This window comes from Salvia hispanica, chromosome 6 (genome assembly GCF_029641045.1).
Source record: "Salvia hispanica isolate PSC_SH4W2 chromosome 6, Shi_PSC_v1, whole genome shotgun sequence".
In the NCBI taxonomy this organism is placed as follows: domain Eukaryota; kingdom Viridiplantae; phylum Streptophyta; class Magnoliopsida; order Lamiales; family Lamiaceae; genus Salvia; species Salvia hispanica.
Window position 1 is genome coordinate 38951201 of NC_142697.1, and position 22353 is coordinate 38973553.

Below are 22353 nucleotides of genomic sequence, written 5' to 3' on the forward strand. Positions count from 1 at the left end.
TGTACCTTGGTTATCTATCGTTTTAGTATGCATATGTATAATAGTGATATTATTATTGTTTTAAACGTGGAATTCTCTCGCGCACTAGTAGCCCCAACCAAAATAATTACTTAAATGTTTTTATATTATACTCCTATTATATACTATTTTTGAATTTTTATTTTCCTTTAGCCCCTTTCGTAAAAGGATTTTTTATTTTTATTTTTGCTCCCTTCAAAACGTTTTCTGCATCCACGCTTACTAGTAGATGATCTTATTATGTTTTGTTGAAAAGTGATTTGATGCCTATTTATGTACCAGTGTGAGGAAGTTATCAAATTTTATATTTTCTTGTGGTGTGGAACCTAATTTTCATGTTGATGTTCATAAATCATAATCATGTTTGTTCAAGCCAAATAATCTCCCATATACAGTGAGACATTCTATCAAAACAATACTCCTACTTAATCATCTGAGTCGAGCTTTTTCTGAAAAGCAGATCATATGGTGTGAGTTGTGTGATTGTGCATCTGCATAGGATAATATAGAGTAGGACAAAGAAACTGAATCTTTTGCAAGTTGTAATTTCCAGATCACTACTATACCTTTATCACTTTTTACCCCTAATTTTATCACCACAAGATCTATCAAATATCATATGCAAGCTAATTTTCTTTATCACTATCTAGATTTTCATTTTCAGCGGTCGGATATTCACCACAAGAGCCTTCCTCTAATGCGAGCTAACTAACCTTCTTCAAAGTTATTGCTCGAAATAAAACAGCATATTTAAACAACAAACCTTATAAAGAATACAAATCAATTGCATATCGCAAGAAATCCGCAATACAGCAGATCATGGCTAAACTGAAAAATTGGTAGTAAGTTCAGAGGGTGGAATGTACGATTGATAATACAATAAAAATATAGGTACTTCATGGTTCCTCATTAGTTAATACAATAAAAATTTGAGTTTTGATACTTCAATTTGATTAGATTTACATCCATAGTGCGAAAAATTCCAATAGAATAATATTACAGGAGGCAATTCAAAAACTCCCACATCCTGAATGTTGGAAAGTTTCCATCATCAACGCGTCTGATGCAAATTTTCAACAGCCTAACATTGGGCAGATGAGATTGACCCTCGTGAACATTCAGTAAAACCTTCAAAAGCGAGCAAATATATATCAGATTATGCTCTTAAATATATATGAGCAAATCATAAAAAGAATAGAGAAGAATGTACCTATAACAATCCCAAATTTTCAGACGTGATTACTCAGTCACTTTATCTTCTTCAAGGAACAAGTGAATTATAGATCGCATGAGTTGATTATTGGCTATTCCAGAGCTCTGCAAAGCCATAACAGATCATTCAAATCATAGTCAGTGACATACTGATGAAGTCAAACTGCGTCGATACTTATGTCTTAATAGAAAGGAGGTCGAAGATGGAAATGGGTTTTCAAACAACCTGTCTAGGGAGTTTTCTTTTTTACGAGCTCAAATAAAACTTTACATTAAAGCATCCATCCACAGATCTTGGAATCTACAGAGCCTTCCTTATATTTCTTACCTTTCTGCTGTTAAAAGAAAACTTGTACTGTACTTGAGAATAAAGACTAATTATATAATGGTAACCTGTTTTATTTTCCCTCCAGACACAGTTTCAAGCAGTAGCTAGAAAAGTTTATGTGTGACCTGGTGACTCTCAAAACCCTTTTAAGTAGCCCTGAAGTACTACTAATATACTCTTTAGTTTTTATTTCTTTCTCACACATCCATGTTGATATCATACCTGTGGCTTGTTAATCAGCTCCTTTAGAATGGAATGAAGTGTACTTCGAAGTTCCTTAAAAAGGACAGCAGTTTGTGCTGGTGCTGACATTTGCAGCCAATTATCAACAGTGATTAATCCAGTCTGAAATTCAAAGGAAAGAACTGTTATAAGATTAGACGATCCCACTCTTCTTATGGAGGGCAAGGCAATAGATTATGCACACATTATAAATTTGTTAAGGTCTGAGACATACTTGATGTTGAACATTTATTGATCCACCAAACAACAAAATAGAGTAGGGTGAAACAATAGTTGTATCTCGAAGGAACACTTTAGTTGTCTCAACCTGCAATTGTACAAACAAGAGTTGGAGATAAAGATGTCAAAAGTATGACAGAGTTGAAAGAACATGCAAAGAGGTAAGTAATGGCTATGTAAACCAGCCAAAGTAGTATATATTGTGTGTTGGTCTAAATTCTAATTAACAACTTCGAACTAACATGACGACACTGCTCAAATTAATGAAAGGTTGAAAAGCTTCTTCATATGTGCAATAGAAAGTTCCTTGGCCATTTGTACTTAGTATCTATTATCTACTCATATATTGACACAAATAAGTAATCCAGAAGTACAGAAAACGACAGGCTTCAGGATGCCTTCCTTTTAAGGGCATCATCAACTGATATTGTCAACGACTAGGTAATGAAAATTCAGCATGTAAAGTTTACTCGTAATTTCTTATAGAGTAAAGGTCCTTTTTGGTCCTTAACATATGAAGAGTTTTTGATTTTGGTCCATCACATTATCTTTTGAATTATTTGGTCCCTCACAAATAAAAACGGCTCACATTTGGTCCGAATTGGACGGAAATAGTTAACTTTAACAGTCAACGAAAATTAATCGAATTTTGACCGAATTAAGTTAATAATTAAGTTAAGAACAAGTTAAAAATTACACTTCCTGCCGGAACTAGTCCCCTCTCCTCTGCCGCCGGAGCCGGTCCCCTCTCTTCCACCGCCCCTTTCCTCCACCGCCAGAGCCGGTGCTGCCGCCGCCGCTGGTATTACTAGTTCTGCTGCTCGATCCCGTAAATTTCTTCTTCCACCAATCCCTCTCACCACCGCCCTTCCACCCCTCCCGCTTCGGCGAAACTCTCCCACTCCCACCACCACCACCACCACCAACAGTAGTTTTCTTCCTTCTCTTAGACAAACGCAAACGGAAACGCCATATTCAAAAAGAACCCCCTATACAACAGTTATCCTCGATGCTCAATCGCCGCTCAATTTTTATGCTCTCTTCCTTCTTCAATCCCGTCGCCGCTCCTCCTCGATCCGAACCGCCTTCGATTTGATTCTCCGCTCTGTGATGATGCTCGACTATATCCTTGAGCGAGAGCTCGTACGACGATTCCGGCATGTGCCTCACCATCTCCATGAGCTCCGACCGCCCTCTCGCGATCGCCTGAGCTCGCGAATCCGGCGAGAGAAGGGGGAGCGACGGACTAGGGCTCATGTTCCTCCACAGAGGCGGCGAGATCGCACCGGAATCGTCGGTTTCCACTTTCCATGGCACGAATCAGCGCGAGTTGCACCTCGGAGTAGCGATTCCTGCGGCTATGATAAAGCTGCGGTTAGGATTTTGATGGGATTTTGGGATTTTGAGATGGTGGCGGAGGAGAGGAGACCGACTTCGGCAGAGGAGGGGAGAGGACCGGCTCGGTAGTGTAATTTTTAACTTAATATTAGCTTAATTCTTAACTTAATTATTAACTTAATCTGTCAAAATTCGATTAATTTTTGTTGACTGTTAAAGTTAACCATTTCCGTCCAATTCGGACTAAATGTGACCCATTTTTATTTGTGAGGGACCGAATAATTCAAAAGATAATGTTATGGACCAAAATCAAAAAATCTCCATATGTAAAGGACCAAAAAGGACCTTTAGTCTTTCTTATAAGATTCCTCTTCCACATTTTATATTTTTCTTATAATCGCAGACCTTATTTCAGTCTTGAATCACCATGTTGATTTTGTGAATCAAAAGTTCACAATAAAGGGGGCAAAGCATCTTGCAACACCAATTCTTTTGACAAAGTTCATCTTGTGAAAACCATGATCCATATCAATATATCATGGACTCAAATGATAGAATTTATCCTATTCCCCAGGTTGGTTATGCTGCACTCAATAATCATATCCTTGATAGTAGGTCTAATAACATAAGACAATTTACGAGGAAGTGCTCTTACCTTTTCAAGAAAGACCAGAAAGGGATACTGAAATTTTTTTTGGCTACTGTTAATAGAAGAAGGATGTATACGAACTTCTCTTTTTCCATCAAACCACATGGATCGATTACCAGTGTTTCCTACTTCAATCATAGCAACATTCGGATAAAGGCCTGCACATAGTACTGCCTGCACGTGTACATGGAGGATAACTAACTATAGGAAAATACATTAATAAACAGTCCTCACTCGAACATAAGAATGCAGACCCACAGATCGTGATAGATGCTTCCTAACAACTCAAAATGATGAACAAGGAAAATAGTGTCAGTAGCAAGGGATGTGATTGAATTTCAGTAGGTATACGTGTTAATGCCAAACTACCAAAAAACTGACAAAAGTTACTGTCCAAGCAAAATTAGTCGTAGTAATTGAAATGAGAACAATTTTCAGGTTTATGTCCAAGCAAAATTAGTCGCAACTAATCAAATCGATTTAATCAATCATCTTTTGTCACTATGCATGGCTGATGCATATCATCTTTATCATTGGATTAGGTTTCGGTCATGTAAGCTTCCCATATTTATCATCCGGATTAGCTACACCAAACAATGTCATTTATATGTCGTTTAGGCCAGCAAGGATAGCTACAGTGAGTCGAATTGCGAACTAAATTTCTGTGCACTGAAAATCGTCATTGTGATAAATTTGAGAGTGTTTTGTATTTATCAAATAGGAAATTGTCAATATTGATTTATTGGGACAGGAATATTTGGCCAGTAAAGTCTTAAGTAAACAATGGGTTTCGGAACTTCATAAAAAACAAGTAAGATAACAATACAAGAACTAGACAGACATAACACACAACAGTCAATATTCTAAGAATAGGAGAGCCAGCTGCATGTATACATTATTTTGCACATGATATGCTAAGATTGATGAGGATGACATGGTCTTACCCGTACTAGTGTCAGTTGATCTGAGTACTGATTAAAGGGTTGAGACAAATCTGAAAGCCAGTTCTCAAGCTTTTCTTTCTTTTTCCAGCCAACCTGTTTCAGAAACTTCTGCCTTAGAAAAATGTTAATTTGATAGAAAAATGTTAAGTTGAAATGCATCAGGTTTTACACACATATATGTAATATTCTTATTGGGCATGAGAATACAATCTTTCCAAAACTCAAAAAAAAAGGAGCTAACTAAATGTATATTATGTTGAAATATAGATAGAGAAGTTGACTACTAATATTTTGCTCCTACAGCTGCCAGCTCACCCATAGAAAGAATTAAGGTCAGCTCTTAACAAAACCTTTTATATGTAGCTAGAAAAATAATAGTAATACTCATTCAACAAGCATGGTTAGCTTCTAGGAGAAAATTACTGAAACTCAACCACAATCAGCGTGGTATGTGTTCTCATTTTATTACCATTATGTATGAAGTGACAAGAGGGGATACAAAGAAACAATATAACCACTTGTTTTTTACTTCTTGAAAATACCTTGTCTAGCACATCTCAACAGAAAACTTTGGGTGTCAGACTCTTTCTAACATTAATATACAAGAAAATTATCTTTGAAATAGGATGTAATTTTATTTCAGATACTTTGTTCTTGGAAGCTATTCTGTCGATTTAATACTCCATCCATCCCATATATATTGACTTGTTTTCCTTTTCAAGCCTCCCAGCCTATTTCCTATTGAAACACCTTTATTACTCAAACACCCACTCACCTTTACACCATAAAGCAATATTCCTAAGAACCCACCCATCCCCAAATAAAATAGGCCAATATAAATGGTACAGAGGGAGTAAAACTTATACTCCCTCCGTCCCCAAAGAATATGCATTTTGGGTTCGGTACGAGTTTTAATGTAAAATTGGTAAAGTAAGAGAGAGGTAGAGAGAAAAAGTAATTAAAGTATTGTTAGTGGAGAATGGGTCCCACTTTATTAGAGCGAAAAGAGTTTCCAAAATTGGAAATTGCATATTCTTGTAGGACGGACTAAAAAGGAAAGAGTGCATATTCTTGTGGGGCGGAGGGTGTATAACATAAATCACTTGGAAACAACAATCAGGAAGAAATCCTATATATCTAATACGGGAGGGAGAAACATCCACAATAATATCAGAAACTGGTAGCTCTAACTCATAAAGATTGTGTTAAAAAAGTAGGCATACCTGTGGCATATTTATAAGCCCAATGTCATGAAGCAAATTACCAAATTGAATTCTCATGTCCCTACAAAGATAGCACTAATAATTATTATACACTGTATAATCTTAATTTACTGCCCTCTATAAAGAGAAAAAAGGTTCATCTCAAGTGGCACTTAAAATCAGCAAAACTTGAATGTGATGCTTCTTGTTAATCAGCAAAACTTGAATGTGATGCTCCCTGTTAATATTTCCATGAAATTTCCAGTAAACTACATCCTTCTATGATGAAATCAATGGGCACAGAATAGATACACTGTATACCTTATCATGTACATGACAGAGCTACTTATGAAATGGGTAGCACAAAATTTCTGGGCTGCTTTAACTCCATGCTACAAAAACAGAGAACTTATTACTGTGAAAGATAATATAATTCATATCCAGTAGTCAACTAACTGATATAGATACACACTATATTTTAATAACCATGTATACCCTCCGTAAAGGTCACATGAGTATTTTGCAGATCATGCCTGTTAAATAAATGGTGGCATAGCCCATCCTGTAATACTTTGGGTGATAAAGTTGGAATTAATCCAGATTCCAAATAAACGTCCATAAATTCTCTATTTTAGATTCCATATCAGTGCCTATTGTACTATGGCATGCTCAACAAATGATTAATTTATGCTAAAGGGTACAAATTTAATTTAAACAAGAGGATGGAATATAACAGTTAAGAAATGTTGTGGTTAGATATACTACTTAAACTCTAAGAATGTTGACTAATAATTATAATTGATCGTAATCAACTACGAAATAAATTATTGCTTTTAAATTCCTCCATAATAGAATTGCATAGGATCACTTTTTAAATCAACACGCTTTGAATTAACAAAAGAAGTTTATCACTGCTAGGTTGGTTGTGTCAAAGTATTTTGTTTCTTTTTCTGTTTTCAAACCATTCAAACAACTTTTACACACAACAAATGCTGTCAGACTAATTGAGTTAGTAATACAGAATCAAGGTATGTTTCTTTGATGATCGTCCAAATAATATGCATACACAAAATATGCACATGCACCAAAACTATATATAGCCTCCTTTCCTCTTTTGCTTGTGTTTCACCTTTCCATGTTGCTCATTGAATAAGCCAAACATGTAATTCACAAATGTCTTTATCATCCTTCTAAAGAAATGACATCCACCTTTAACTGTCCAAAAATTGCATCTTCCCAGAGATACTGGCTCATCTTAAGATTTTACAACCATGAAATCCTAATGATAGGGTAAAAGTTTGTTTTATCCTAGTAAAAAACAAACACCAAAAACAGATATTTTTAGCGCTAAAACTATCTGTGGATAATGTAGGTTTTCGCTAGGCATCTTAGGCCTACATAGTCACTTTCTGCTACGCACTAATTGCTGCAGTTCCTAGAGGAGGTCAGACAATGTAATTATTGCTTTACATCTCCAGTATTTTCTAAAAAATTTGGCTCATAGAATAGAAAACAACAAGAGGATAAACATGTAAAAAGCTCAACATTGAGTTCTAGATAGGCTCACCACACTCAGAATTTTATCCCATTTTTTATAAGCAACCATCATTAAGAGATGATCAGATTGCCTGACGAATGCATCAACTCCACCACCACTCTGATCAGCCAACAAAGCCAACTTTGCACGTTCAACATTTTCCCTCTGCAAAGTGTGTGATATATATATGTGATATTGTCAATTCAATAAAATTAAAGAGAAAATATATTGCTTTGTTCTAAACCTCATCTTTTGGATACACAAATGGTGACTTATAGCTCAAAAATGCTGAAATAGTGAGGATAGGTGACAAACATCCAAATATTCCACCATATAAAATCATCTGCAAGTTAAGAAAAAAATTAGCATTGACAAACGATGTGATCAGAAAATATCTGCTCAGTACATCTGAAGCCAATCGTAATCAATAGCCCCTTAAGTACAATTTTACCTCAAAATAACAGTGAAGATGACTTCATATGTAATTGCTACATGAAAGTGGATAATACTATTCACATGTTTTTAAACTTGTGGCTACAATTTATTTTTTGTCGAAGCAAAATGGTTATTTATCACAATTGCCTGTAAGAAAATCAAAAAAATCTTTAAAATTCCACAAGCACTACAAAAGTGTCATTGATATGTGGAGCTTACCTTTCCAATCAATACATCAACTGGGAGTCTAGCGAGATGATGACCGAGAGGGGTCAACTGTTCATCCCCTTCAACGGCACCAACCTATAGAAAACATTCCATGAAAAGATATTTGGACAACAAGTGAGTATTCTGATTACATGAATTACTTTGGACTACACAACTGTCAACAATTAAAATAAAAAATTACTCTCTTTTTCAAATAGTTTGAATCTGACAAAGCTATTAAAACATCAATGGTTATCATCTTTAAGAAGAGTACATGAAATTCTACTCCAATGTAAGAAACCTAAATGAAATGCAGTATACAAATAAAATCTAAACTAAGAAGTCATTATCATTGTGAGATACAACATCTGTTGCTCCAAATACATTAAGTCATTAACCATAATTAGTTTTGCGCGTTTCTAGCTTGAGGAAGTTAACCATATTGTCAGATGCCTTTGCACATATAGCCAGTTAACGCCATTAACTTCTAATGCAATACCCAAGTAGAACAAGAAATCCTAGCAGGCTCACTCTAGCAAAAAAACTAAAAGCCCACCTCATAGAGCAAGGAAACTGCTGATGCAATTGCTTCTTCCTTCGGAGGTTCCAGAGCCTAAAAAACTCAAACATAGATATTATGAGCAAGTGCACGCAAGGATTAGAAAATCAGAAAAAGATCATAATCCAATAAAAGAACTTGCCATGGACAAAAATTGCTTTATGGAACCGAGAGAAAGCAATTTTACTTGCAGACATAACTCTGTCAGTGGCATTCTCAGCATCTCAGGGATCTATACAGATCAAGACAGTTTCAGCATCAGAAATTAAGTACAGTCAAACCAACATGAGGCATGCGACTCTTATAACCTCGTCATTTCTCTAATTATCATTACTGGTTGAGAAAGCACAGAGCACCTGATATGACCGCATTAGTTTTTCATATCTGTGCCTCGTATACAAACAAAAGCAATTTCCAGGCTTCACACGACCAGCTCTTCCTCGCCGTTGCCTAGCATTTGCTTGAGATATCCAATCTTCCACCATGCTTGATAGTTTCTATATGTACCAATTATAACACATTGGTTGATGTTAATAGATTGAAGAAAGAATTTTCAATCACTATGATCAAATAGGAGCAGAATGATCAATGTAGCCACAAGAAGGTGCTGTAGTCTCAAGTAATAGAATGAGCATTTCAAAGTCATATAAAATCTTTTTTTGCAAGTTGATTGGTAAATGTTCTTCATTTTTCACCTTTTTACATGAAATGATCATGCTGCCATAACAATCAGTCCAAAATCAGCCACCATATTCTAATTGAAATACAAGTTCAAGCAAATGAGCACCAACCTTATTTGGATTATAACGATTCTCCTTATGCTTTCCACAGTCTACCACATACACAATATCATCTATAGTTATGCTTGTTTCTGCAATATTTGTGGCAATAATAACCTGAAACACATAAAATCCCATTCATTATAACAACAAATATCAAACCTTGTTTTTCTTGAGAAAACATCAACCAACAAATAAAGAAAGTGGAAAGTACAAAATCACATTCATCAATTAGTTATATGACTGATGTCATATCTACTGTGATTAGTTAGGGCATTGATTTCTTTTCCTGGAACTTTAATACATCAGCTTTGTGCTGGGCCAGGCTATCACAGAGGCTAATTCCCCTTCAGTTGAGTTCAACAGAGCAGATTCAAATCTGAAAACCTCGACTCTGCCAGATTTCATGTTCTCATTAGAGTTTAATTTGTGAGTGTAAGCTTAAAGAAGTTAAAGATAGACAGGTCACATGACATACCCCGGTATAGTTGAGGTTTTCAATCTGTCCCTTTCTCTTGTACAGTTATTGATTCATTATTTAACACATAACAACTATGTCAACTTAAAAGCTAAAGCATCAATAGCTACCCAAACACTTATTTTCTTATTGATTTAATGGTGCCACAGGCTAGACACAAGAGCTGAGTATATATTCAAAAACCCTAAATAAAGACACAATAATATTCAATAAAACCTAGCCAATTTATTATTCAAATCATGAAAATTGATCCTTGATTCTTAGGAATATTATCATAGATCTGTAGTTCATTTGGGAATATTCACCCATTTTTAAGTAAGAAGGTCAAGGTTTTAGAAGTTGTAGACAGTATATCATACAGATTTTGGGATGTAACTAAGAATGAATTCATACAATGTGTAAAGACAGGTATTAATCTTTATGAACTTCAAGGAAATAATATATGGAAAGAACATGAAAGACAGGAAAATACATCAAACAATACCCCAAAACATGAGATGCATGTTCTATTGAACTGAAGTAACTATGCCAGCTCACGGAAGTAAGAACCACAATGAAAAACTACCTTTCGCATGTTATCAGGAGGGTTTGAAAACACCTTCCTTTGATCCTCAGATGCTATAGATGAATGCAACGGAAGAAGCCATTCAGATGAAAGACCTCGAAATCGGTGAGAAGCGGTGAGTCTATCTTGTAGCATATTTATTTCAGCAACTCCCTGTCATGGAAAAAGAGAATTCAGATGAACTGACAGACATGCCAGAGAGGCAGGTGACCAGCTCACACAATAGAATCTGCAGAAGTATATAATGCCCTACCGGTAAAAAGACTAGTATGGCCCCTTCGGAATAGGTTTCATCAATATGGCATACCAGATCCTCCAGTAGATCATAATCAATAGTATCTTCATTTAATCTTTTCTGCATTAAGACAATAGAAATTAACTTTGGTGATGACTCATGAAATGCAGCCCTCTCGAAATGACCTATACATACCAAATTTCGGCGGGTCTGCTCGCTGTAGTTTAGATAGTCGCTTCCAATGTAATACGGATTAATAAGATCCTCAGAAAGTACGGACTCGTCGCCCCAACCAGATAAAACAAGATTTTTCTTTCCTCTGCTCTCACCAACAGGAGCACCCTGCAAGAATAAGACAATGGTTAGCATAGTGTCTGGAGCTGATGCCCATAAATAGTGACATGCCAATAACCATGTGAACAAACAATAAAATTACAAATACCACAACTGTAAATAACCCATACTAGATTGTCTTGTTTATATGAATAATGAACTCTATGTAAGTTACCAAGAGACAAACACGAAGTCTAGATAAAAGCAAGAATTAGTTAGATGAAAACAGATAGCATTCTCCTTTGGAGTTTTTCCTTGACTTGGACACTCAAAAGAAACTTCGGGCCTTGCAACAAAGAGAAATCTGTACCTTCTAGAAATACAAGTTTGCAAAGTGGAGTGATCCGTCAAAATTATTTTTTCCTTTTTAAGACACGAATTTAACCAGACTGCTAGACAGGCATCAAAAACTTTAAAGTTCGATCTCCCAAAGTTTTTCTATCATTTTATATCCCTGATTAGATAGTCAGAAAAATCTGATCTTTAATTTGTTGAGAGTGATGGCAGTGTCCCAGTAAGTACTAAGTACTCATAGCAATTACTCCATGCTGTTGGGCTGTATGCACATATAACTACTAAACACATACAGTACCTTCCATGACCCAGATATTGCATTATCAATGGACGCAGGTGAGTCTGAAGCAAGGCGGTAGTTCAAAATCTCATATATATCCTCAAGAAACTGGGTAGATACAGGGTGAGTTCTTCCTCGAGCAGTAACCACAGGACAATTACCAAAGTACTGAGAAAACAAGTGTGAATCAACTGTTGCCGACCTACAGGACAAACAGCAAACCACCATTAAGCAGCATCAACCAACAAAACAAGCTGTCAGTCTATTGCAAAAAAGGTTTTACATACATAAGAATAATCTTCAACTTCGATTTTCCCCAGGTGTTTTGCTGCTTCTCAATCAGATTTTTCAAAATAATGAGCAGAAAATCCCCCTGTTACACATTAAATCTGAGAGTTAGCCCAGTTAAATAAACCTTTCTCACGCTCACAAAGAAAGATCTTAATAAGCAATTGCGGCAAAATATTATGCATGTGCTTAACTTGCAAACAAGGTAGGTAGATCTGATCTATACACCATAGAAGATAAAGCGGATCAACAACAATTTTTTATGAGTTCTAAAGAATGCACACTAAGATCTATATCTAAATGTATATTTGGTGAACGTGGTAGAATCCACTGTCTTTGAAGCTCATTTAGCACTCTGCAAAAGTTTGAGAGAAAAGGGACAATGAAGATACACATGGTTAAGATCTGTATACTTCTTCCTGCAAAAAACACCACTTTGGGGACAGAATATTGTGTGGAGAGCGTATAAGTAGTTCATCTAGTTCAGCACAAGTGAGAAGCTTCCCCAAAACCAATAACCACGAAAAGACTAAAGAAAATTTGTAGGGAAGGGTACCTTACAGATCTCTATCTATGCATTGTGAACAACCAAAAAATAGATAAATCTCATACAAATTTGGTTGAAGGGATGACTTACCAAAGTTACTCAAAGGGTATAAATAAAATAGAACTGAGTAAAAATAAAGCATGCCTTTTCTCACATGTACTATTTGCCATCAATAATGAAGAGTGGGTCTGTGAGTAGCAATGATTTAAGGACATTTGTCGCACAATACCTAAAGGACATGCAATAACTAAAAAGCACATTTAACTAACCAGGATAGACCGCTCATGAACTTCATCGACTATGACATGGCTAATATCAGCTAAGTCTTTGTTACCCTGCCAATAGAGCACAGTATAAGAAAGACAAAAGGAAGATGAGAATCTGATACGTAAATGACAATTTTTTTATTGATCCCATATAACTAGATGGATACCATATCATCTCAACACTGATTAATAACAAATTGGGAAAGATATATTTATCTTCAAATGTATTATCCTACTTGCAAGAAAACAATGTACTGCATAGTAAAAATTGTAAAACCTACTGATATCATCCGCAGGAGAATGCCAGTCGTACAAAAGAGAAGCCTTGTTCTTTCATTCCTGAAGTAGTCAACCATATAAGAGAAAGTGCAGAGTTTATTAAACATGCTCCACAAGATGATATCATGAGAAAATGACTGAGTATGCAGTCAAGCATTAATACATATATGCACTAACAAAACGTAAGAGCTTCTGGTAGCTATATCTTAAAATAGTTGTGCATCCCAGCATCAAATAATTAGGCACCAAACCATGGAAAGCCAAAGGACTCACATTCTTTCCTTAATCCCTCATACCATCATAATTAAACAGCAACAAAATTGCATCAAGTGTGCAATCTTACAGAAAGTGCACTAAGATCTTTATAAAAACATCTAAGATTTTAACTTTGATTGCAACCATAATTGAGTGAATAGTGAATAAAAGTACAAGCATGAAGAAGAATATCACCAATCAGAAATGTCAAGATAGATACTCAGGGGGTGCTACGTTGGAGATAACAATCATTGGAATGAAAATCAGTGAGGAGCCACTCCTAGTGATGGTTCTTGATATGTGGAATTTGGAACGGAAATAAGTTAATTGCTCCCATTTTGATATACACTTCCAGTCTTCCCCATTAATCAATTTGATTTGATAGCCATTACCCCATTCAATCAAAACCATCACCATATACAGAACTAAGAGTATCCCCAAATAACTAGGATGTGACTAAATGCAAAGATATTTACTACTAGCAGCTTAAATAATCAAACCAACAAAAGATTTGTTTTTCTCCTCCATTTTATAAGAGACGGTATGAGAGAAACAAATATTTAAAGAAAGGATTAAATTGGATTACCTTGCACTATCAAGACGAACTTGATAACCAACCAAAGAATCATCTGATCCTGGATAGGATTCACAACGCTCATTAGCAACTCTTTCAGCAACAGATACGGCCTAAAATCACCAACACAGTATTGGTATAACCATAATATAACAAAATCTCGTCCAACCATGACAGAATAGTATTATATCGACTTGTAGGAATCTTCTAATTTCAAACACTGAAATTTGATCAAGAAAGTAACTTCCTTATCGTGATAGAGTTGAGGTTTTAGCTGATTAAAACTGGTTGATAATTTCCAAAAGCAGCTGGTACTGACACTAAACATTCACAGTGGTTCTTCCACTATGGTGCAAAAAAGGAGTATTTTGTCTGTTACATACGGAAACAATCTAACTCCTCTCCAGACAGAGTGTACAGGTTTCAGCTTAAAAAGTCTACAAAGGTAACAAATAACATCTGAATCTGAACTCTTAACAGACTTGAGACCCAACTAAAACCTACAGAATCGACCATATATATACATTTCAGATGCCTAAAGGAGTTGCAAGCTCAATATTAAGAAATGCAAGATTTTCATTGATATGCATAAAAGGGAAACTCATTCTCATTGAGTGTCTTCCTATGTAGTGGGTGGTCCTACTAAGGTGGAAAAATGGAAAGTGATGGTAAATGTGTCAATCAGAAAAGAGCTATAATATCTCCGCAAATTTTATAGGAGATGCAAGTTTATTGCACTATCCACACATTGTCCCATCCATGATCCAACAGTTAATATCTGCGGTCAAAATAAGATGAGGCTTCAAAGTATCCTTTGGTAGGTGGGTGGCACGGTGTCACTGGCACTTGTAGTGCTAAGGTGGAAAAATGGAAAGTGATGATAAATGTGTCAATCAGAAAAGAGAAAGAATATCGCTGCAAATTTTATAGGAAATGTAAGTTTATAGCACTATCCACACATTTTCCCATCCAACAGTTAATATCTGTGGTCAATAAATGGAGGCTTCAAAGTATCCTTTGGTAGGTAGGTGGCACAGCGTCACTGGCACTTGCAGTGGGCTGTGTTAATTAGCACACTCTTGTGGCTAGTAGTAGAAGCCTGACTCTTGAGATCAATTCAGGAAAAAAGAGCACTTCTAGTTGTCAAAAACATGACTAATCAACTGACCGGTTTATAACTGGCCACCCTTGCAACAGGGTGAAAAGAGCCAGAAGCAAAATTGCTATTATTATGGCAGAAACTGGCATAATGCCTTATTTTTTTTCTGAACTGCATAAAAGCCCCATAAAACTGTAGCGGATTGGCCCATTGTACTTAGAACATACAAATAGTGAAACAGAAACACCTTTACAGAATAAAGAAAGGCAATTCTTAACAGAATATGAAACAAAAATTGAGTGGCTTACTAACCGCGATTCTCCTAGGCTGAGTGCAAATTATATTACATTGACCACCAAGACCTGCTTCGATCATGTGATCTAATATGAACTGTGGGACCTGCATAACCATCACAAAGAACAGAAACCTACATCTTATTGAGGAAAATGTTACGAACAATAATACACTGCACTACAAGTTCAAAAGGTCTAAATGAAATGTGTGTCACACCTGCGTTGTCTTTCCACAGCCTGTCTCTCCAGAAATAACCACAACATTATTTTCCTCAAGCAAGTGGAGAATGTCATCTTTCAACTCAGCAATAGGGAGGCCGGATCTTGCTTGCAACATCACCTGCTTGAGTAAAATATAAATAAATAAATAAGACATTGTATGCATCAAGAGATAACAAATGCACGGAGAAACTTAATAAGCAAAACTGATTAGCTTTGGACTTAAGTTGAAGTCCATTTTTTGACAAGTTAAAGTCCCCATCATTAAAGTCCCCTAAGAGCACTAACCTTGTACTTTGTCATTTCCTTCTTACTTTCTTGTTTCTTCTTCAGGTAAGCACTTTCAACATGCTTATTCCTGCCCATGCCTGCATACAACAAGTTAAACCATAAAGTAATTGATCCAGGAAAAAAAGAAAAAATATCGTGTTGAAAAAAAAAAGACTTCCACATAATAATAGAACTTCCAAACTTGCTCTTAGAAATCCATTGTAATACATATACATCTGCTCATAGATCCGATCGGAAAATCATAGAGAAAAGAAGAGAGTACTCCACTAACAGGTGTAATCTGATGCTGCAATATACACCTAACTGTTTCCTTTTATTTGAAATGAAATGATTCCAACCACCACTATAGGTTACAAGTTACAACAAATATAATTCATATAAGGGGAAGAAAGAGATATTGACTTCATCATGTAATTTCAGACCTGTGATCTTATTTGTTATTTTAAAGAAATTAAAAGACAGAAAACAAACAGTTCACATAAGCATCTGCCGCATAACAGAGAACCCAACAACATTTTTTCATCCTCCCACTTGTACCACAAGCAATGCCTGACAAACTAAATAAGTATAAACATATGCAGAAAAAAAGAAAAGAATTTTTTGACACACTTTGATTGTTATGATCAGTGCCACCAGCACGTTCAACAGGCACTTGAGTCTTTTCTTGATGTCCAGCCTCAACAGGGTGTTCGGCTTTAACAGGAGTCTCAGCATTGTCTGCATTCAACAATGAAACGAGAAAACCAGCCCTTCTATCTTCGCGTTCATCTTTTACAGTTTCCGACAGATCACCTATAAATTTTAAGAATAACATGCAGATACGATCAGCTAAAAAAAAGAAGAGCGGTAAATATATAAATGAAAGAGTCCCATAAGTGTAAAATTCTACAGAAGTCGAGTCAAAAGAAAAAGTGGATACATGATTAGTTACCTTCCTTCCATTTAAGTACAAGTGACGCGTATGGTTCTGGAAGTGCAAAATGAACCGGCAGATCTGGAAAGAGACGATGGAGTGCATAAGCTGCAACTCTGTTTTGTGCATCCTGCACGTGCATTTTTATTTCCTCATATCAATATATACATAAATATAGATAGATATAGGGTAGCATTATAACAAGGCCATCCTTTTTTCATGCATAACTAAAACACCATCTCATCCATTGGATGAAAATCTGGAGGTCAGATTTAAGTAAAACGCGTCTCATTATAATTTCATTGAAACATCATTTTATGGGTAAAATTGTAGCATGCCGTTAAAAAATATCACAAAGATTCGGTTAATTTCAAAATCCTAATCCTTCCAAAGTTAAGGTAGCATGAACCGGTCATGGATTTCTTATTTCACAAACAAGCTCGGTAAAATTTAGAAGGATTTGTCATTTCATAGAAAAACTTACGGATAACTAAAAGTTTTTGCTCCTCAATTTAGATAATATACTAAGAGCACACTTCTCTATTACGATATCAAGAAATTAATTTATCTATTTCTCTAGCAGTTCTGGTAATTATGCACTTGTTTCCCCATAAAGATGATCTTAAAAATACACTATTCAATATGAATTTGATAACATTACATATTCATTCATATTGCTGTGTTTTCAGATATCATAACAACATAAGGCATGATATACAATAAGCATATCAACCTAATAGGTGATATCATGTTGATGAGCATAGTAATCTTATGTGTATAGTTGAGGTTGAGGACAGTTTGCAGTAATTTTGGAAAAGAATCAGCTTTCTTCTACAGACTTGTTATAAGCAATGAGTTATATTTTATCCTATACTGCTGGAAGGTATTAGTTCTTAATTGTAGTTGTTTAGCATTCTTTTCAGCTGTTATAATAGTAGATAGCGAGCATGTACCTCTGGTGTATTCAAAATTTCATCCTGATGCGGAAGCTGAATTGTTGTCAACCCTCCAGCTTTTCTACTTTTACCTCTCCCTCTAGCTTTCTGCAGTACACTAATAGAGTAACCAGAACTGCCCCCTTTACCAGGAACTTTATCATATTTTGGTGCATCCCACCCTGATCTTTGGCAAAGTTGGTGAAGGACAGCCTTTGGAATCCTTTTTGGATCTCCCTGTGGTTATTATAATACAACATGAATTAGGTCATGCGACATATGGAAGCAGCAGTCAGTCAATTTCAAGGGGAAAAAATAGCTGTAAAAGAGAAAAAAAATTAAAAATGGTGAGACTAAACAGGACCACTGTTGAGATATTGGAATAACGGACTATCTTTCAGTAATAGACGTTATAATGCAAAGAATTGCCTTGTGCTGTATAGGACATCAGAATGGAAGAATTAACCAACGAAACAAATGATAGCACTAGAAATTATTTGCAGTCACATTTGTTACCATCATCAACTTTATGGATGGAGGATATTACCTTCTTCCAGATTCCTTCCATTTTCCCTAAATTTTTCTCACTGCAAAGTTCTCTCATTCTCTCTCTCTTTTGCTCTTCCAATACCTCACGAGGTAAGACTTGATCCAATGAAATATCTTCCGAAAATAAATCACCAAGTTCCACATCGTCTGGTTTCTCGTCCGAAGCATCTCCATTTTGCATAGAGATGCTTACAGGAGCATTTTCAGATGAGTGTTCATGCAAGTCAGAGCTATCAAGTCCCGTTTGTTCAAGTTGAACCCCAAACTCAGTGCAAGCGGTTTCATCTACAACGTCAAATATATTAGCAGCATTGCCTCCAGAGTTACCTGAAGGGACGTATTCCGGTCCTTTATCCTCAGTAACACTAACACCATGGGAAGAACATACATATCCAGATTCCAAAATATCAACAGATAGTCCTGAAAAAAAAATTGAATACTGGAGCATGATGCACCTCATATATGTATCAAACTCATGAAACTGAAGATGGATGAAAACAGTTTCTAATACCTAGGGCTGATATCTCCTTCTTTAGTTTCCGAATAATAAAACCTGCCTCTTCCTGGCATTTTTTATCGCCTCTATCTTTGGCATTTGCAGCTTGCTGCCTAGCAGCATGGTAATCCTCAATAATAGACTCATAATTACTCCTTGGTTCCAAGGCCTATAATAGTACAAGTAGCAATGACAATAGTCTCATTATTTCTACTTCACTGGCCAGGTTGTATAAAACATTGACAAGCAAGATCTACAATTGAAAGAAAGGAACATCTTTTTTTATTAAAAGTCATCCAGTTATAAACTGCCCCAGCAAGATGGTACGAATATACATCATTCAATTGAGGTCAGAAATAGAGCTTCATGTAAAGCACAAACATTTATAATATGGAAAATTGATTTTTAAGTAGCTTTGACAGAGAAAAGAAATACAGAGAGAATCTTTAAATGTAACTGTCAGTAGCCAATGCCAGCACGTTAAATAAGATTTTGTAGGATGGCAGATTGCAAAGATTGCTACAACAATAACAAAAGGAAAATAAAGGCTTCCTCAGATTGTTGAATAAAACAAAATAGAAAAAAGATGGATGACAGAGAAGATCATACTTTTATCTGCATTAAGTTACACATGGTTAGTATCAACAGTGGAAAGAATACAATAATTATTCATGGTGCTGCCATTATCTGCAATATCCATCAGTAAGAGTACCTTCTCTAAGGAAGCATTTTCCATTGAATAAGTTTCCCAAGAATCAGAATCATCCTGCAAATAGATTTCACCATAAGTAGTCCTACATTTATAATATTCAAAATAAAACCTGCCAGCTTGTGTGCTAATAAATACTTGCCATAGAAAGTTGTAACAAGAACAGAAAAAATCATATTCGGTACAAAGGAACTAGGAGAAAAAGATATCAGAAATGAAAGGATTTTCACTCTGTTTTTGGTTTACTATCGTTTCATGAGATGGAAAGGCCATTTTTACGCAAAGTAGGTAGAATACTGATGCAATCGGCTTGAATTCATAATTGGGTTTACGGAAGGAAACAAATTTTAAACTATAAATATGGTCAGCTTCTTTACTTGATCTCAAACTAGTCCTGGCACACATGTGGTGCTGTTTGTTAACTTCATTGATTGGTTATTGTGACTGTCTTGATGGTGTTTCTCTGCGGTGCAAGTCACTGTACAGGGAACAGAATATCGGGCGTTAAGTGCAAAAGGTTAGGAAGTTACTAGAGTTTCTTATTTGCATGCAAACTTCCTGATTTTGCTTAGTCTTGTTCCTTAACATTGTCACAACCTCAAAATAATTAGCATTACCGTGAATAAGTTCCACATCGTTTAGAGCTTCAGCTTGTTTCTACTTTTGCAGCTTGCTTATATGTTCATAATGGTTCTCCCACATATTGGGCTTATTGATCTACACAGCCTCTGTCTTGCAGGGGTGTATTAAGAGATATAGTGATAAATTGTAACTTTGAGGACTCAGTCTGAGACTCGATCCTAACACTTCCATGAGAGCAACAAATGCTTTTGATTAGAGATTTCATCTTGTGGTGTTGATTGGTTAGCAATCATAGCTGGTCAGCTTGGAATTCAATCTGAATGCAACTTTGTTATTACGCTTTATTTCCTTTGAGTCCCTAAAACTTGTAGGGCCATATAAGGCATCGGATGCTTTCACTGTAATTTTTTTTTAAACTCAGTACAAAACTCATGTTTATGCAAATTCTCTTTTTATTATCTAAATTATTTTATTAATTAGTAAGAAAGTCATATACTCAAACTAAATGCATATACCTTTTTGTACAAGCAGCTCATAATCAAGCAACGGAAACAAAAATTGAAACTTGCTTCCTTTTCATTGCAGTGTCAGTATGTGTGTCTCTGAGACAGAGAGATTGGGATAAACTCCACAGGTAGAAACCTAATTAACTCTATACACAGAAGTTAGACATGAAATGGACCAGCATGCAGATCATCTTATAGTCTATTTCCCATACTTAAAATCAAATTCATAACCAGGTTAGGAAGAGACACTTCAGTAGGCATGGTCAAACAAACATGATGCAATTTTGTTTTTCTAAAATCCTCGCTTTTAAAACAAACAAATTTGAAACAGACCTCTTCCTGTCGTTCCATATATTGGCGAATCCAGTCTGCTTGGGAATGCTGAACAGAATCTAGAGTTGCATCATCTCTCAGCTCCTTAACCCTAAGTGTACCTTGTTCCTTCACCTCAACTGGACCAGGAATTGACTCCTTTGATGAGACCCAATCCTCACGAGCAGTTGATATGACACCTACGGAACCTGCACAGAATATTCATCAAGACTTCAATTTGTGCTATGTGACATAGGAGTAACAAATTAATAAAATGCCTATCTAAAAACTGTAGCAGCTAGATTAGCTTCCCTATATCGCAATCAATAAAAAATTAGGCGCACCGATGCTTGTACTCAGCGAACTCCCACTCGAAAACTTCAACGGAAGCTCATTCCCCGGTATGTTTAGGCACAGCCAGTCTAAAGCAGCTTCATATGTTGCAGTCTCCTAATAACCGCAACCAAAACGGTAAAAATGGATGAGCTACAGTGTGATCAGCTAAAAACAGTTCTCTATGTTTGCCATTTTGTATACTGTCTATTATTCAAAGTGAATGAAAATCTGATCACATGGAATAGAGAAACGTAATTATCAGCGCCGAATTTCAACAAATTACACAGAATTGCGAAGGGCGAACCTTGAGAGCGGAGAGAACGAGTTCAATTTGGTCGTCTTTGAAACCCTCGCAAGATAGCTTCTCGTAGACCGAGCGGAGCCTCTTTGCTCTCTGCTCTTTAGAGAGCGAGAGAATGTCTTCGGACGGCGCAGAAGAAGCAGCGGGGCGTCCGGAGCTGAGAAGGAGGCGGCGGAGGCGGTTCTCATTGTCGGCCGATAATTGGAGCTTGGGACCCGTGGAGGAGGAGGAGGCGGCCTTCCCCTTGGTCTTGCGCTTTTGATGGTCCTTCTTTGGCGCCATTTCTGCAACAAAATCAGTATCTCACGCGGCGATTTGGAGAGAGACGGAATCGGGGACCCACAGCTGTGAAGGTCCGCTCTGATTTCGCAACTGATGAACTATGGGCTTTTCATAGTCAAATATTGACTCCCTTAATATTAGTATATGAAAGTTCTGTGTTCATAAAATTGCCTCAGGCCCAAATATCTACCTTACAACATTATGAATATCACCTCGGCCAAATCCTAGTTCATTTCCCACTACATACACACGCACATGATCTCCGTTTGTTGTGTGGCTCAATAGCGAATCAAATCATATGCCATGTCAAACGTGGCTGTGTAGACCACACCCTAGAGTCTTTTGAGCCTAGTCGTTGTGTCCTTTATGGGTCAACCATCTAGCCATGTTGTATTGTAATACCCCTTCTGTCTCAACCAATGTTTTAAAAACCGGACCAGTGAATGAACCGACGAAATTATTGGTT

The 22353-nt window shown here is 36.3% G+C and overlaps 1 protein-coding gene and 1 pseudogene across 3 annotated transcripts; both read right to left on the reverse strand.

Moving 5' to 3' along the window:
* Window positions 1–842: 842 nt before the first annotated feature.
* LOC125205459 (RNA helicase family protein) lies at window positions 843–21989 on the reverse strand. Of its 3 annotated transcripts, XM_048104402.2 has the most exons (35): window positions 21609–21988; window positions 21313–21418; window positions 20990–21177; window positions 19572–19625; window positions 18875–19028; window positions 18362–18783; window positions 17833–18051; window positions 16898–17009; window positions 16576–16758; window positions 15964–16043; window positions 15674–15796; window positions 15476–15562; window positions 14077–14177; window positions 13238–13295; window positions 12960–13025; window positions 12143–12228; window positions 11874–12057; window positions 11144–11290; window positions 10967–11068; window positions 10714–10866; window positions 9683–9787; window positions 9248–9388; window positions 9034–9123; window positions 8889–8945; window positions 8345–8428; window positions 7935–8033; window positions 7721–7855; window positions 6475–6545; window positions 6175–6235; window positions 4952–5044; window positions 4014–4181; window positions 2016–2108; window positions 1781–1903; window positions 1229–1335; window positions 843–1146 (listed from the first exon to the last, which is right to left on the reverse strand). In XM_048104402.2, the coding sequence occupies exons 1-34, from the start codon at window positions 21885–21887 to the stop codon at window positions 1258–1260; spliced, it is 4302 nt and encodes a 1433-aa protein (XP_047960359.2). In that variant the 5' UTR covers window positions 21888–21988; the 3' UTR covers window positions 843–1146; window positions 1229–1257. The 3 variants fall into 3 exon arrangements, with proteins under 3 accessions (XP_047960359.2, XP_047960360.2, XP_088916983.1); XM_048104403.2 differs by lacking the exons at window positions 20990–21177; window positions 21313–21418; window positions 21609–21988 and adding an exon at window positions 19946–20043; XM_089060857.1 differs by lacking the exons at window positions 843–1146; window positions 1229–1335; window positions 1781–1903; ... (2 more) ...; window positions 4952–5044; window positions 6175–6235 and adding an exon at window positions 6257–6391 and having other exon boundaries at window positions 21609–21989.
* LOC148923769 (uncharacterized) lies at window positions 2115–3885 on the reverse strand (annotated as a pseudogene).
* Window positions 21990–22353: the final 364 nt, after the last annotated feature.